This window comes from Ciconia boyciana, chromosome 14 (assembly GCF_034638445.1).
Source record: "Ciconia boyciana chromosome 14, ASM3463844v1, whole genome shotgun sequence".
NCBI lineage: Eukaryota > Metazoa > Chordata > Aves > Ciconiiformes > Ciconiidae > Ciconia > Ciconia boyciana.
Window position 1 is genome coordinate 17,224,896 of NC_132947.1, and position 16,689 is coordinate 17,241,584.

General features: G+C 54.0%; 2 protein-coding genes across 2 annotated transcripts in view; one reads left to right on the forward strand and one right to left on the reverse strand.

The window, feature by feature from the left end:
• Positions 1 to 1,977: 1,977 nt before the first annotated feature.
• TLDC2 (TBC/LysM-associated domain containing 2) lies at positions 1,978 to 5,986 on the forward strand. Its single transcript, XM_072879540.1, is given in 7 exon segments — positions 1,978 to 2,106; positions 2,109 to 2,165; positions 2,992 to 3,153; positions 3,746 to 3,898; positions 4,071 to 4,166; positions 4,822 to 4,895; positions 5,315 to 5,986. Coding segments are annotated over 7 exon segments (807 nt in total). The 3' UTR covers positions 5,451 to 5,986.
• A 2,588-nt stretch (positions 5,987 to 8,574) lies between these two features.
• Positions 8,575 to 16,689, reverse strand: part of SAMHD1 (SAM and HD domain containing deoxynucleoside triphosphate triphosphohydrolase 1) — a 29,286-nt gene continuing 21,171 nt past the window's right edge. The window contains exons 14-17 of the mRNA XM_072879541.1: positions 14,635 to 14,724; positions 13,364 to 13,468; positions 12,858 to 12,995; positions 8,575 to 10,693 (exon numbers count right to left, since the gene is read on the reverse strand). Of these exons, the coding sequence (XP_072735642.1) occupies positions 10,571 to 10,693; positions 12,858 to 12,995; positions 13,364 to 13,468; positions 14,635 to 14,724 (456 nt within the window). The 3' untranslated portion in view covers positions 8,575 to 10,570. The remainder of the gene's footprint in view (positions 10,694 to 12,857; positions 12,996 to 13,363; positions 13,469 to 14,634; positions 14,725 to 16,689) is intronic.

A 16,689-nucleotide genomic window follows, 5' to 3' on the forward strand; every position in this document is an offset into this window, starting at 1 on the left:
CAGGAGGGAGACGATGCTGATGGGAGGTAACAGGACTGAGCCACGGGGCCACAGGCAGCAGCTCCGTCCCGTCTCCAGCAGCTGAATTTGTTCCTGTGACTGTGCCCAGGGCCCCACTCCTGGCCATCCACTGCCCCCCCCCAGGCTGGGTCCCTCTGGGTCTCCAGGGGAGCAGGTCCCAAAGTTGGACTCAAAAGTGGTCCTGAGAAGAGGCGACGGTGTGAGCAGTGGGGGCAGAGGAAGAGCAAGGGGCAGGGGCACAGGCACTGGCATGAACAGGGAGAGGGGCAAGGGCAGGAGCAGGGGCAGGGGATGAGGCAGGGGCAGGGACAAGGACAGTGCAGGGGAAGGGGCAAGGGGCAGGAGCAAGGGCAGGGAAAAAGGGCAAGGGCAGAGGCAGGGATAGGGACAGGGCAATGGGCAAGTGCATGGGCAGGGACAGGGAGAAGGAAAGGGCAGGGGCAACGGCAGGGACAGGAACGGGGCAGGGGCAGGGGCAGTGCAGGGGTAGGGGCAGTGAAGGGGTAAAGAAAGGAACAGGGCAGGGTCAAGGGCAGGAGCACTGCAGGGACAGTGCGGTGGCAGGCGCAGTGACAAGGGCAGGGACAGGGAGAAGGAAAGGGCAGGGGCAACGGCAGGGACAGGAACGGGGCAGGGGCAGGGGCAGTGCAGGGGTAGGGGCAGTGAAGGGGTAAAGAAAGGAACAGGGCAGGGTCAAGGGCAGGAGCACTGCAGGGACAGTGCGGTGGCAGGCGCAGTGACAAGGGCAGGGACAGAATCAGGGGCAGGGTACGGAAAGGGCAGGGCAGGAGCGGGGTCAAGGGCACGGCAGGTACGGGGGCAGGGACAGGGGCTGGGTAAAGGACAGGAGCAGTGGCATGGGCAGGGTATGGGAAGGGCAGGGACAGATGCTGAGGCACGGGCAGGGGCAGGGATGGGGCAGAAGCAAGTGCAGAGGCAGGAACAGGGACAGGGTCAGGGGCAAGGGACAGGGACAGGAACTGGGCAGGGGCAGGGATAGGGAGAGGGGTAGGGATGGCCGCTCAGACAGGGACTGGGTGCCCTGTCCTGGCTCCTGAGCAGGGGGTGGGCCCTGGGGGGCTTTTGGGGCCACCGGGACCTCCTGGCCCACCCAGGGCCCTGCCAGTGGCCAAGTGCCAGCCATGCTGGGCACCAAGAACCCCCAATCTCCCGCTGCAATCCTGAGGCCACCGCTGCCATCAAAGCCTGGTGGGGACAGCGGAGCTGGGACCCACCCACTGGGGCAGCCAGGACCGGCAGGGCTGCAACGACCCCTGCCATGGAGGAGAAGAGCAACCCCAGAAAAACCTGCAGGGGGGCCAGGGCCTGGGATAGGCCATTGTGGCATCATGCAGAGCATGCACAAACTCCTGTATTGGCATAAATGGGACGTTGTTATGGTTGGGCCCACAGGCTGATGGCCATGCTGGCTGGCGGGGGGGGTGGGAAGGGGGCATCAGTGGGAAGGGGACACACCGGGGCACTGCAGCCCCTCCCTGATTTGCAGGAGCTTCTCCAGCGGCGCCTGAGCCGGGGGATGCCTTGGCCAGGGGTTCACTCCTCCTGCTGCCGCTGAGCCCCACCAAGCCCTGGCTCTCCCAGGGCCCCGGCTCACCCGACGCAGGACATCAGCCCAGAGCGAGGGGCACGTGCCACCACCTCCGCTGGGCAGGTGTTGGCAGTTGCTACAATCATTGCAACAGTCGTGTTGCACAGAGCAACACAGGCATGACCTGCCCGTTGATCCCAAAACAAGGGCTCCCCGTGGCCTCGGGGCTCCCCCGTGGCCTCAGGGCTCCCTGCTTGGCGATCCAGAGCCCGAACCAGGCAGCAGCCGGGGTGCAAAGGAGGCGACAGCCACCGGTCACCCAGTGCCTGGCTGGAGGAGGATGCCTGCCCACCCGTCCCACCACCACGCAGGACCTGGCTCTGCAAGGGGACTCATCCTGGACCCCCATGAGCCAGGGCCGGCTGCCGTCATCCCCACCCACCCGTGTCACGCGCTGGGTGGCTGGGGAGGGGCCAGCGTGGATGAACATTAACCCAGGGTGGTGTCAAGGGCTCCCCAGCAGCGCGGCTCCCAGCACCCCAGCGGCACCTGCGTGCCCGTGATGAGGGGGCTCCGTGCCCGCTACCACCGCCTGGTAGGTCCTGTGGGGGGGGTCCCACGCGGCAGCGTGGGCACTGGGAATGAGCTTTGGGCCAGCGCCGGGAGGCACCAGCCGGGCTGGGTGCGGGGCCGGCCAGAGAGATGGGGGCTGCCCTGGGGAGAGTGAGGGGTTGGGGAGGTGCGGAGGCTGGTGGGCACGCTCGGGACCTGCTCCCTTAGCCCCGCTGCCCCTCGAGGATCCAAGCACCCCGGGGGCAGGAGCTCTCCTGCCGAGTGGGGCTGCCCTCCCTCTTCCCTCTTGTCCCCTCGGGGTGTTTTCTGCCCGTCCCCCACCGGCAGCAGGGAACCGCTGCCCGCCCGCCCTCGGGCCGGGGTGCACCCGCACTGAGACACTCGTCACCAGCTGCCACCAGGACCAAGGCACATCCCTGACCCCCACGCACGCTGCAGGGTCAGCCCGGCCGTGGGCAAGGAGGGGAGCGGCCAGGCTTCGCCCCTTCTGCTGGGGCTGAGGTTGGATTGAAGTTGTGGACCCCTCCCCCGACCTCCTCATCCTCCTCTTCCTCCCCTCCTCCTCCTTGGGCAGCCCCACACCCTTGAACTTCCGTGTGCAGTGGTGGCACGGCCTGGCAGTGTGCCAGGCCATGGCACGGCACGGCACGGCACGGCACGGCAGGGCTGCTGGGAGCAGCAGGCAGCCAGAAGCTGGGCTGGAGGCTCGGCCAAGTGCCCATCCCTGCAGCCTTTGGGCCCCTTCGCCCAGCCCCTGGACACTGGATGGGAGACACCCCATGCAGGGTGGGTTCGGGGCCGCTGCTCCCTCGGGGCCCGCAGGGATGGTCACCTCCACCTGCCCCCAGCCCGACCAGGACGAGGAGCAGCCTGTGGGCTGCGGGGAGCCGGCCGGAGAGGGGCAGCCGGGCTGGGAGGGAGCCCCAGCAGCAGCCCCGGCCCCGGAGGAGCCGTGCAGGCTGGTGCTGAGCACGCCAAGCAGCATCCTGCGGGACGGTGAGATCCAAGAGGTGAGGGACCCTCCTGCCAGCATGCGGACCCCCACCCTCACCTCCCCCACGCCGTGCAGCCATGGCCACTGTCCTGCCAGGAACTGGTCCAGTGCGAGGGCCGATGGATGCCATCCTCCTGTCCCCGGGGACAGCCACCTCAGCAGCGCCTCTTGGGGGGGGTGCCGGGGGGGGATGATGCTCGGGGAGACATCTCAGAAGGGTTCTCAGGATGAGGATGCTTGAGGGAAGCATCCTGGGAACCTGCTGGCTGGGCTGGGAGCTTGAGGAGACCCCTTGGGAGCATGCTTAGGGGGAGGATGCTCGGGACACCTTTTGGGAGGATGCTCAGGTGGGAGGAGGCCTCTTGAGAGGATGCTTGGAGGGGGAGGGTGCTTGGAGAGCCCTCTCAGGAGGGCGCTTGGAGGAAGGATGTTTGGGGAGACATCTTGGGAGGATGCGGGGGGGGGGATGCTTGGGGAAACCTCCTGGGGGGACGCTTGGGGGGAGGGACGAGGAGGATGCCTGGGGCGACCTCTTGGGACGGTGCTCGCGGCGGGGGAGGATGCCGAGGAGCAGCCGGCCAGCCCCGGCTGAGCCCGCTCCGCCCCAGCTGGGCCCCCGGCTGCCCCCCCGGCTGACCCAGCAGCCCTGGCGCCTGCTGTACTGCACCGGGCGGGACGGCTTCAGCCTGCGCACCCTGTACCGGCGCGGGGGCCGGCCGGGCGGCCCCGCCCTGCTGCTCATCAGGGACACGGAGGCGCAGGTAGGGCTGAGCCCTCCCGGCCCGGCTGCCCGCGGCACCGGGGGCCGCCAGCGCGGCGTCACCAGGGGCCCAACCACAGCCTCGCTGCTGCCGGCAGGATGGGGGTGCGTGGCGGCACTGGGGAGCCCCGCCGAGCGCCGCCGCGCCGCGCTCCCCCTCTCTGTTCCCCCAGGCCTTCGGCGCCTTCTCTGCCAGCGCCATTCGCCGCAGCAACGGCTTCTATGGGACGGGGGAGGCTTTCCTCTTCTCCTTCTCCCCGGAGCTGAAGGTGGGGGCTGCAGGCTGCCAGCTGCGGGGCACCCCGGGGCGTGGGAGGCCGGCGATGCCCCTGGGACCCAGCCGCGCCGGGGGGTGCCCGGGCTGCTGGCGGGGGTCTGGGGTGACACGGCTGCCCTTGGCCGGACGTGGGTGAAGCAGCGGGGGGGGCCATGCCGGCCGTAGTGCCCCGGGTTTGTCCAGGGCCGGGGGAGACGGCAAATCCCAGCCAGACGGCGCAGAGAGGGGGGGCTCAGGGAAGGGGGCCCTGCCCAGCCGGGCAGCTCCGGGGACCCTCCGCATGCGAGAGCAGTCGCAGCTCAGCGTCAGCGGGACGTGGAGGCAGCTCAGCCCCGTCTGCCTGCGCCAGCGGCCGCCTGTGCGTGAGACGGGGCTGGTGGCATCAGTGACGCTGCTGGTGGCATCAGTGGGTGGCAGCCATCCCCCGGGGGGGGGTCCCAGGGCTGCTGGCGGGGACGGGCCAGCACCAGGATGGTGCCCACAGGCTCAGCCAGGTCTTCCTCTGGAGAAGCAGGACACGGTGGGGACAGGCAAGAGCCAGCTTTGCTCAGCAGCCCCCAGCTGTCCCTCGCAGGACGGGGACAAGGATGGGGACGGGGACGCTGTGCCCCAGCCCACGGTCCCAGCTGACTGCTGTCCCCACCCAGGTGTTCAGGTGGACGGGCAGGAACAACTTCTTCATGAAAGGGGATGTGGACCTGCTGATGGTCGGCGGGGGCAGGTAGGAGCCGTGCCGGCAGCTTCAGCAGCCCATGGGGTCCCCAGCCCTGATGGCCGTCTGACGATCTGAGCCCCCGCTGCCCTGCGGAGCCAGGTCCAGGCACACACCGGTGGTTTGAACCCAAAACCACCAGTGGAGGTTGTCCAGCAGCGCTGGCCCTTTCATCCCCCTGACCCTGCTGCAGGCAGGCCTGCCTGCTCCCTGCCTGCGGGCAGGGTAGCAGCCCCAGGGGTGGCTGCTTGTCCTGTCTTGTCCCTGTTTTGCCTGTCCCTTGTGCCTGGCATCCTCAGCAGGAGGGCACGGAGGAAGTGGGGACAGGGAGGTGGCAGGTCCCCTGGGAGGTGGCTGGGGAGGTCTCCAGGCACGGAGCAGGCAGGAGAGGGGACCCCCAGCCAACCGTGCCATTGGCACCTTCCCAGCGGTAGATTTGGGCTGTGGCTGGATGGAGACCTGCACCATGGGGGCAGCCACCCCTGCGAGACCTTCGACAATGAGACCCTCTCGTCCCAGGAGGAGTTCTGCATCCAGGACCTGGAAGTGTGGGGCCTGGCCTGACCCCACCACGCACACCTGGGGACAAAGGTGGCACTGGGGCTTTGGGACCGATGTCTCGTGCACAGCTGTTCCCTGCTAGCACCCGCTGAGCCTGCCGGGATGGTGCACAGCCTTGCTCCTACCTCCCTCCACCCTGTCCCCACCAACGCCCCCATTTCATGTGCCAACAGCTGGTGGGGGCAGCACGATGGGGACAGGCTGCAGTGGGATCTGTCCCCCACAGTGCTGCTGCCACCATGCTGGGGTCCCTGGGGTGGCTGCAGGACTGGCCCCCACCACGGCACTGAGCACCCTGCCTGGCCGGGGCGACACAGAGCTGCCCTGGGAGGAGGACACATGGCAGGACCAAGCACCGCAGGGTCCCCAGATAGAGGAGCAAGCTTCAAGAGCAGCACGATGCCAGCAGGACTGAGGAAGCCCAGGCAGCCCCTGCCCCACCAGCCGTGGCCCCCAGGGATGGCGCTGCCAGGGCTGCCAGGCGGTGCAGCGACCACTCATCAATAAACAGGCAGAGCTGCGCTCCCAGCCTTGCCCTTGCCGTGGAAGCAACGAATGGCGCCGTGAAGTTGTGCAAAGCAACCAGTGGGGAGCGGGCTGGGAGCCATGAGCACCCCAGCCGTGCCCTGTCCCGGCCCGGAGCTGCGTGCCCGCAGGAAGCTTGGGGGGTTGGCCCAGGGCGCTGCTCTGGGGGGCTGCGGGGACCCGTCCCCTGTCCGGCAGAGTCCACACTCTCTGTCCACCCCATCACCTTCTGAGGACCAGGGCTTCCTCCTCAGGGGTGTCCAGGCTACACTGGGCATCTTGCCCTGACCTGCTCCCAACGGGGAGGGGACAACAAGAGCCCTCCCCCGGCCCCTTCCCACCCCCAGCTCCACGACCTGCTGCCTCTTGCCTGGCCTCTCATTTCTGGATGCTGGGCCAGCTCTCCTCCTCCTCCTCCATCATCCCGCCGTCCCTGTCTGAGCAGCAGGACCAGCCACACAGGTGGGATTCAAGGCAGGGGAGGCCCAGGGGTTTCCACAGGAGGACAAGGGCCTGCCTGGTTTGACCACATTTGATTTATTTATTTTGGGAGTGTGGCTGGGCACTGAGCTGAAGCATCATCCCATGACCTCAACCGTTGTCAGCTCCTACCCTAAACCTACAATTTGGTGAAGCCTGAATCCCATCGAGCCCCAGGCTGCGTTACTTTACACACACCCACCCCATCCTACGCGTACCTGCGTTGAACCTCACCAGCCATTTCCCTGCTGATTCCGTCTCCCACAGCCCTTCAGAGATGCTCCGTGGCCGGCTTCTCTCTCCTTATGTTATTTGACTACTCATCCCCTTTCCAAAGTCATTTAGTGAGCTGGTGAGCAGCCCCAGCGATGACCCTCCATTGCAGCAGCTGACCCTGTCCTCCTGCGTCCCACTCGCTCACCCTCCCCCCAAAGATGCTCCCTCCTGCCAAGCCTCCCTGCCCGCTCCCCTTCCACGGCAGCAATTGCCCCGGACATGGCACCCAGCACGGCACCGCTGGGCAGCCGGGCGCTGAAGGACGTCAGGAGCTGCCACCTCCTCCAGCCACCCCAGCCTGGCCGCTGGAGCCCAGTGTCTACCCAAGGGACACGTCTGCCTCAATCTGCCTGGCCCCCTGCCCACATCCCGGCCCTCTGACCCCCACCACAGCCCCATACGCGCCAGATGGTCCAGCTTAAAGTTTGCCTGCGAATGACACACACCTCCCCCACAGACACCGGTTTGGGGACAATACAGCCACTCGCCCCGCCAGCAGCTGGCACTGGGACTCACCCGCTCCAGGAGCTGACACCGCAGGCCAGGGGTGCCTACAGCCCCGGTCTGACTCCAGCTGCTGGCCCCAAAGCCACCCATGCCCGTCTCTCCAGCGGCTGGCACCCAGTCCTTGCAGCACGCATCCACACAGGCTGACATAAATGGAGAAATAGTTAAGAAGGGATTTAAGACGACAACAGGGAGAAGACAAATCTCTCCAGTCTGTCCCTGTCTCTCTCGTACTGGGGAGCCCAGCACTGGACCCAGCACTCCAGGGGTGGCCTCAGCAGTGCTGAGCAGAGGGGAAGGATCCTCTGCCTACTGGCAATACTTTGCCTAACGCAGCCCAGGCCACCACTGGCATACTTTGCTGCAAGAGCACAGTGTTGGCTCATGGTCAACTCGTGTGTCCACCAGGACCCCTAGATCCTTTTTGACCAAGCTGCTTCCCAGGTGGAAGCAGCTTTCCAGGTGCATTCCCAGCACATACTGGTGAATGAGGCTGACCCTCCCCAGGTGCAGGACTTTGCCCTTCTTGTTGAGCTTCATGAGGTTCCCGTCAGCCCATTTCTCCAGCCTGGCAAGGTCCCCCTGGATGGCAGTGCAACCCTCTGGTGTTTCAGCCACTCCTCCCTGGTCAGTGTCGTCTGCAAACTTGCTGAGGGTGGACCCTGTCCCATCATCCAGATCAGTAATGAAGACTACTGGGACTGGACCCAGTAGTGACCCTTGGCGTACACCACTAGTTACTGCCCTCCAACTAGATTTTGTGCCACTGATCAACCACCCTCTGGGCCCTGCCTCAGTCCACCTCATTGTCTGTTCGTCCAGACCATACTTCACCAGCTTGTTGGGGCAGACAATATCCACTGCTCTCCCCTCAGCTACCAGGCCACTCATTTCATTGCAGAAGGTGATCAGGTTGGTCAAGCACGACTGCACTTTTCCCGTTTCCCCTACACAACCGTTGGAGCAGCGCCTAAAGCCAGCCTGGCCACTGTAAGGATGCTGAAGGCAGAGGCCTGCCTGCTCTGCCCAGCCATGGCAACCGCCGTGTGGCTGCAGTTTCACTGCACGGCACGAGGAGAGGTTGGATCCTCCATCTTGGCACAGCCTCTACGAGCTTCCCTCCCCGCCCCAGCCCCATGGTCCCTTACAGCTGAGCTGGCTCCACTGTAGTTACCATTCACACCGCACTTGAGTAACCATAAATTAAGAAACCATCTCCTCAAGCTGGAAGATCTGCACTTCCACAGAGCAGCATTTGTCCTTTAGAAATACATTTGGCTGTTTATAACTGTGCAGTAAGACCATTTTTAATAAAGTTTACACACTGCAATTCCTTAAAAGAATAGTAAAATCATTGTTTATAAATTTATTCTTAGTCCAGAGAGGCTCAGATTAACATGTTTGAGAAAAAGAAATGCTCTGTCTCAGAACTTAACATTAAGTACGAATTTTTGCTTAAGCATAAGCAAAAGATAATTCCCAAGTATAAAGTGCACCTTTTATAACAGATTCAAAACAAACCCAAGCAACAATAACAGAATTACATTATTCTGAACAATACTTGATTTTATGCTGATAAGGGAGATAAAGGCCTTTAAGATATTGTTTCTTGAAGCATAATAAGAAGTTCTCTAAAAGCTTTTAAAGGGGTCACAACCCCTTCTAATAGTTATCTGGTACACCTGCAGATCTGAAATACCATTAAAGATATGAGCAGCAGAGGTTGCGCTGCATCACCTTCAGATACACAAGCACAAGTACATAAGAAAGCAGCAGAGCGCAAAACAACTTCTGGTTATTTCAACAAATGAAATCTGAGTAAGTACATGAATACTCATTCTTCTTCCCTCTGCCTAACAGCTATCAGTTCCTGTGATAAAGAGGGCAAAGGAAACGTAATCAGATATGAAGAGAGTTCTGCAGTTCTCTCACAGTGACTTTCCACTGTGTTAGTTTTCAGAAACTAACCTAGTTACCCACACTTGGCTGTCAAAACTCAATGCTGAACTTTTCTTTCCCCATTTCAGATATAAAAATCCAAAGCTCGTTCCAATTTCTGAGCATTACTGAACTTTTTGCTTTGCATTTTTAGTTTTGAGGGTGGGCTTTTTCAAGCTTTTAGGTTTTATTTAATGAAAGCAGCCTTCCTCTTAGACCTGAGTAAAAAATGTGAGGAAAAAGATCTTCCTCATTTACTTTTTCAACTGGACAGACATTTAGCAACACTCACATTAGTACTGCCAGTAAGGGAAAGATGTAAGAACCCTTATAGTTCTACAAGGGAGAGAAAAATTACACAGGAACAGCAATCAAGAAGAAACCCAGGAGAAACAGGGAAGGGACACAAGAATGGAAGAATTCCTGAAGAGTCTGTCTACCTAGTACAGTGTAATGCAGAAACAAGGTGCACTTGGTGCAAGGAAGAGCAGAGCCAGCGCAGCATCCTGCTGGGACTCACTAACCGTGCCAAGAACGGTGCGCACATCCACCTGCCTTGACAAACATTCAGGTAGCTCTGCTTTCCTGCAAGCACTCAAACAATGGACGTTTGGAGCAGTTTTTGCAGTTCAGTGTAAGAGTAAAAATATAACATTCAACGTATCAAAAATACACTATAAAACAATAAAAGGCTGCATGTCACTGCAATGCATTGTTACTTCAATAAAAATTGTGGTCACACTTGTAAGCAAGAGGCCAGCATCTTCAGCTTTTTGAATACCAGAAAAGTAATCTTTGGTTATTAAAATATTTCCCTCTCCCCTCCTTTTATTTTTTTAGATGAAATTCATTTTGCTATTCTTCAAGATGCCCTCCATGGTTATTTCGAAGTTCTATTACCTCACTGCATTTTCAGAAGCATACTTACTCCTCTCTTCCCCAGGACTGAAAAAAAAAAAACCAAAAAAAGAAACGACCCCTGCCTCCCCCCCCAAAAAAAACCCCAACCTGAGCTGGAAGTTTTTCTGCTAGCTCACACAATATCACAATCATCTGAAGAAGGAATCAGGACTAGAAGGAACAGTAACGTGCCTTCAGCACTTCTTGTAATAACGATTAATTGCAATTTTTAAAGTTACTCTTGCTACACAGTGCCAATACATTCAAAAATAAGTGAGAATTGAGTTCACTCTGCTGTAATAGGTTGTTAGTTTTTTAAAAGGCCATTTGGAATATGCACTTTAAGTACCCACATTAAAACATACTGTATTGTAAAATGCATTTCTGCATTGTTCCATAAATTCTTACAGTCCATCCAACTGGCTTTTAAAAGAGTTGCTGCTCAGGTTTACTCATCTTCTGAAGAAGCAGACTGAATAGTGCCAAAAGGAAAAGTGTTACTTATTGAAAGGAAGCCTTTGTTTGCAGCTGGGTTCTGAAGCTGTCTGGTGTTCATCATCTCTCATGTTATTCCAGCTTTTCTTCATTGGAGTCAGATGAGGGGCAACCACATCGCTATCCTATTATTAAAAGTCAGAAAATATTAATGATAGTATATTCACTTTTGCTTTCTATCCTAAAGCAGGGGAAAAGAACCTCAATATCAGACTTAATAGAAAAAAATAAATCCAAGGTCCTAGCAGCATTGTAAATCAACAACATTGAAGACTGAGCATCCCAGAGATGGAAACTGCTGTAGTCAGCGGTAGCATCTGGTGGGGAGAAAAAAAATCCCCCACATATCTGAGAAGCCTTCACTCCTGGCAGTTGACCTCTTCCTAAATTATTACCAGCAAATCTAGGAAGATCAGCAGGCTTGTATTTTGGGCATTGGTATATGAACTGGAAACATTATTATAAGTGTTTGCTCTGACTTCGCCACAGTATCTCATTTAAAACTGATGCAATCGACCAGCGGTAGGTGCTTGGATTTGCCTTTCACTGTCTTAAAGTATGTAACGTTGGTACAGCAACTGGTATGGTCTAAGGCAGTGGTGCTCATCCTTGTCAGATATATATGTTAATTTAGTGCTCAGGCACTGCAAATACAGACAAGAGAGCAATAAGCTCTCTAAGCTCAGAAATAAGCTGGTGAGGCATGTTGCTATGTTCTGCAGGGCCTGCGAGATGGATATGCCTGAACTAGAAGAATATGCTTATAGGATGCAACCATACCCTACAAGCTACAAGCAGAGAAAGCTTGTTGCTTGATCCATTTGTAAAAAGCCCTTCTGAAATTAACTGCTCTCAAAAGACAGATGCCAGAAGTATGACATAAGAACAAGCCTTAAAACAAGTTGTTCGTGCCTATAGCTGTAGCTCCAGTGCATAAGAGCACTCATCTACTGGGTGGTCTTTCATTTCAGAGGATGTAGCTCTTCCCCTGAATGAGACTTGCAGGTGTCTCTAGCAAATTAGATGCAGTCAGGGATATTAACATACTTGATGAAAAGGAAAAAAATACATGGTTCACAGAACAAACTGTTCACACTGCATTTCTTAAGCAACTTGAAGATTTTAATATAAGCATTTATTTTACTTTAAGGTTTGATCCCGGATAGTGGAAGATACCTGAAAAAGTGCATGGAACTGAAGCAAGCTCTTCCTTTCCCTGGTATGACTATCAGACAAACAAAAGTAAAAGCCAACCATTAGGGGAGAAATGTAACAGCAGATTTGCCAGCACATCTATCAAACCTACTGACACTTCCAGCCTAAAAACTTCGCAGCTCATGCATATAGCAGAGTGGCTCCATTAGCATTTTCTACTAAGAAAAACTTACTTGATACAACCATAACTGCTTCCCTACAGCAATGGATATACTGGAAGTATCAGCACATAGCAATTTTCTTAGATGAAGGCGCCCACCTTCCTGCAAGGGGGATGTGATGGGGATGCTGTATCACACATCAGTAGTTTACAGCCACGATTGTTACAGGCTTCTTCACCACCTTTGGCAGGAAGAATACAAAGCAAGATGTATGGACTCAGGGTCTGCTTTAGAGTCTCCATCTTACTTGCCAGGGCAGCTCTGATGCAGTTCCCCACACAAAACAAAATGTCAGAAGAGCTGTAACACACCCTCTTCCTTCCTGACAGCTGGAAACACTTGTATGTTCTGAGAGTTGACAGAAAAGGGAAACACAGAGCACAGATAAGGCCTTGCAGGCAACTCAGACTACAGACTAGTTGCCCAGAGAGCAGAGGTTTGCAATCTTGTTCCTGCAGATATCTTCCACTCTAACTCAGAGCAAAGGGACTGACTGTGAATCTCCTCAGGAAGGAGTGAGTTTAACAGCTGGTGAACAACAAAAAAAAAGAGGGAAAGCAACAGAAGAACTGAGCTGACCTCTTCCCTAGATCTTTTAATCTCTCAGTGCTGTTTTAAGCCTTTGTACGACGCAACCTGCATCCATGAACTAGTGAGTGTGTGGATACCAACTTTGTTATAAAAACATGACTTTTCAAATCCCGTAAGTTAAATCAATGCAAATCCACCACTATTTCAGTGAAACCAAAGCACACCCAGATGCAAGCCGCAATAAAACCAGAAGCTAGGTTAGTGAGGAGTGGCTCTGCCACAAAGACAAGGCCTGAATGCCAAGTTTTTTAATGAAAGACGAAGCTTATGGACAAAGGTGAAGAGCTCTAAGGACAAGAAAAATAACATATGAATTTGTTACCTGTGGTTTGGTGAAATCCTTCTCTATACACCACTGAATAAAATACTGTTTTGCAGCTGAAACAATATTTGGATCCTGACTTTTGCAATAAACCCGGATAACCTGCTCTGCAAACGTCATGGGTAAAAGCTTTGAAACCTTTGGAATAACAAAGAAATAAGGTTTAGTATTTCTTGGAATTTAGAGTCCACTGAACTTCAATTTTTTCATTTGAGTACAAATGGAAAGCAGTAAAAAACATCCCACTACAATCCATGAGCTTTATCCAAATCAACTGTGTTTTTCTAAGACGCCCAGTGTATTCAAGTTAAATACTGTTCATATGCAAAGGCTGTCAGGATTCCAGATTGTCATAGTACAACACACACCGAAGACCTGCAAGGACATGGATTCCACAACCTCTCCAAAACTCCCGCAAGAGCTACCATGAAGGACTGTAATCACTTCCATCGCAAGCTGTGAAGAAGATGCCCTTCTGAAGCCAGTTGAGGAAAATAAAAGACTACCTGTTCCTTACTGATCTTGACTGCCTTGGAAGGATCAGCCTTGCAATAGAAGAGAACCTTATCAATGGGATTCTGTTCTTTCATTCCATAATCCATATTGATAACCTTGTACGTAAAACAAAGAAAATGGCAGTTGTTAATGTTTGTCTTTAGTTTTCTCACAATAAATACAAAAGGATATGCACTATACTTCTGTAAATGACACTAATCAAATAGAACAGTAATTAACCACCACCACCTTTTGCTCTGAAGCTGCCAGGTGGATATTCACATTTACACCAACTAGCTCCCAGTCGCGCTCTGAAATGCTCCAAACAGTGGAACCATGCTGGTCCCTTGCCAGTCTGTGCCTCCCCAAAACACACAACCTACAGAGGCAGCAGCAGAGCTTACAATTTTAAACAGGAGGTTTAGACAACATTATTTACATCTGCTTGGTACACCAACAGTTTTGTGGTCAGCAGGGAGAAGCCCAGTTCCCCATGACTTCAATTTGTGGGACAAGGAAAGCAGAGTCAACTACTTTAAAGCTAAGTAAACTGCTACAATTTTACCCAGCCTGAAGTGAATCTTCAATGCAAGGGAGCTTCAGAAGTGATTTGTGATGCACTCTATGGAAAGCCATTCATTAGCTCTTCCCAGAATTAACCAAGAACAGGGATTAAGCTATTTGATACTTGCAGATTGCTCAAGGTCTCCCCTCTGCCTCAGGTTCTCCTTCGCATCAGTGCTGGCTGGAGACTGAGCTGTGGCAGCAAGGTGCTTTATGCAGAAGACAAAACCCAGGAGTGGCTGCCATGCATCAGGCATGCAACACTAGAAGCCTGGAAGTCACTGTACCTCTTATCCTCCCACTGAGGCCCGCAGTTTACTTGCCTTCATAACCCGCAGCAGTGGCTCCTAGACTGCTGACTTTAACACCCACATGCTAAAACCCAAAGGTTGCCCTACTGCTCCTTTTCAGAGTGAGGACAGTCATGGGAGAACACATTCGTCACCGGGAGCAGAAGCACCCAAACAACAGCCCAGTGAAGCTGCCTGCAGCCTCTGCCCCCAGGCCCTCCCAACCACAGCAGACCTCCCAAGGGGGAAGCTCGTTGCTCCGAGAGCCTTGAGCTCAGCAGCTAGGACAGCATTTATGAGGCAACCCTGTGGTTTTGTTTTTTGATTTTGCAAGTGTATTGAAACGTATCTCCAATTTTCACTATGGTATACAAGGCCCTCTATGATTGAGAAATTTTCACTCTGAACCCGCTACGATAGATATTTACATCAATTATGAAATCTTCAGCCTTTAGCTCCACATCTGGAGGATTCTTTTCTGGCTTGGAATTAGCAATGCTTTCTGCCAGGCCGCTATTCTGAAAAAAAGACAGCAACTCAGATTACATTTATGCACTATCAGGTCTAGACCAAGGCAACAAAATGCATGACAGAACGTATCACTAAACTAAAGCTTTCATTTCTTCATAGCTTGACAGACTCTTCTTGCAGCAATCTGGTTGTTTGAATCCTTGTATACCTTAGCCAGAAGTTTTCTACCAATTTTTAGAAACAAAACAAACTCATATAATTGAGAAGACCCAAATACTGCCAGCCCATGGAGGAAGAGTTTTACAACTGATGACAGGAAGAAGAGAGAGGGCGAGAGAGAGAGAGAGGGAGAGACAGAGCGAGCGTCAGTCCATCCAGCATGTTGAAGTCTCCACAAAAGCAGAAAATAAGTACCTTCAAGCAATTGTTTTACCAATGCAAATGTTTTGCAATTAAGTTCCCCAAAGCTGAATACTAAAATTTTTTTCTGAACTTTTTTTTATTAATGAAGGGCTGCAGGATCTCACCCTCTAATAAAGCTTTTATACCTATACATTGAAACATATAGAAAAACCCCAAAAGACAGACAAGATCAGTAATGTCATTGATCACTATAAAAAAAACAAACGAACAAAACAAAACACAACAGAAGCAGCAAACTCCTAGGCAAACTTTGGAGGGGATGGCGACCTACTTCAAAAGCTGAAAGCTGAAACCCCCGAGGGGGTTTTGTCTGGTTTTGGACCTGAGAGAATAATCCCTGCTGATAGCTAGGCTAAAGCCAAGCAGAGGAGCACAGTGTGTTGGAGAGTAGTTGTTCATGGAAATGTGTAAGTTCTCATTAAAAGGCTGTGGCTGGGCAGGAGAGAAGGTTGCCTGTTTACCTTTGTCCAGGGCTGCTATGTTCTGGGGAAGATGCAAGATTTGATGAAGCAAGATTTCCTGGGAGCAACTGAGACTCACGGGAGAAAAGCTTCAAGTGCAGCACAGAGCATCCAGGAGACAGGTCCAGAAGGGACAGAATTCAACTAGCAGGATTTTTTTTGCTGCTGCTTTGTCCATTGCAAAGACAGGGAGACTGCTAAGAAGAGCAGGGAATCGCACACATTGCCAGGCTGAGGCATACGTGTGGTTTGTTGTGACTCAAGAAGCCAAGGAAAGGTTTAGACTGAGAGCAAACCTAGAGGAAATAATTGCCAGGAGGCAACTGGCAGGAGGCAGCCTGTTTATAAGCCATTCTATTTCTATTCTGTATTAGTATCTAAGTATGCTAACTTTCTGTTTTTCTTTGTTGCTGTTTGCTTGCCTTTTTTAAGTTACCTCTTCCAGTTTGTATTAACTGGAAACCTAGCTTTGAATTGAAGAACTCTGTAGCTATTTGGGATGTTCCCCTGGCTCTGGCCAGCTTGAGGATCACAAAACTGGACAGGGCTCTGAGCAACCTGATCTAATTGAAGATGTCCCTGCTCATTGCAGGGAGGTTGGACTAGATGACCTTTAAAGGTCCCTTCCAACCCAAACCATTCTATGATTCTAAACATAACGGCACTGGTCTCTTAAGGAGCAGAACAGACACAGCTATGTCTTGTCTAGCCACTGCTCACCTCCAGCACTTCCGAGGAAGTTGAGCCTCCAACACTCCTGCGACAGGCAGGAGGAAACTCCTGCACCACAGGGGGAAAAATTCTCCCCCAATCCCTCAGCTGAGCATCAAAAGCTGCAAAGCATTGGCTGGACATAATTATGGCACCAACAGTGATCCAGTCTCCCTTCAAAACAACACACTTGACTCAGCGCCTCTGGCTGGATTTTCCAAGTGAGCGTTTTTCCTTTCGTTAACCAAGCTTCTAAAAGGAACTGTTCCATCTTTGCATTGAGGTGGAACTCATGCAATTCACTCTCCTGCCCATCTCCTTATTTGTTAGGCTATCTATCCTGAACTCCTCCTCAGAAGGGCAGAAACTTGACAATCAATGCACAACCATTTAATGTTTTCCTTCCTCCTGCTTTTT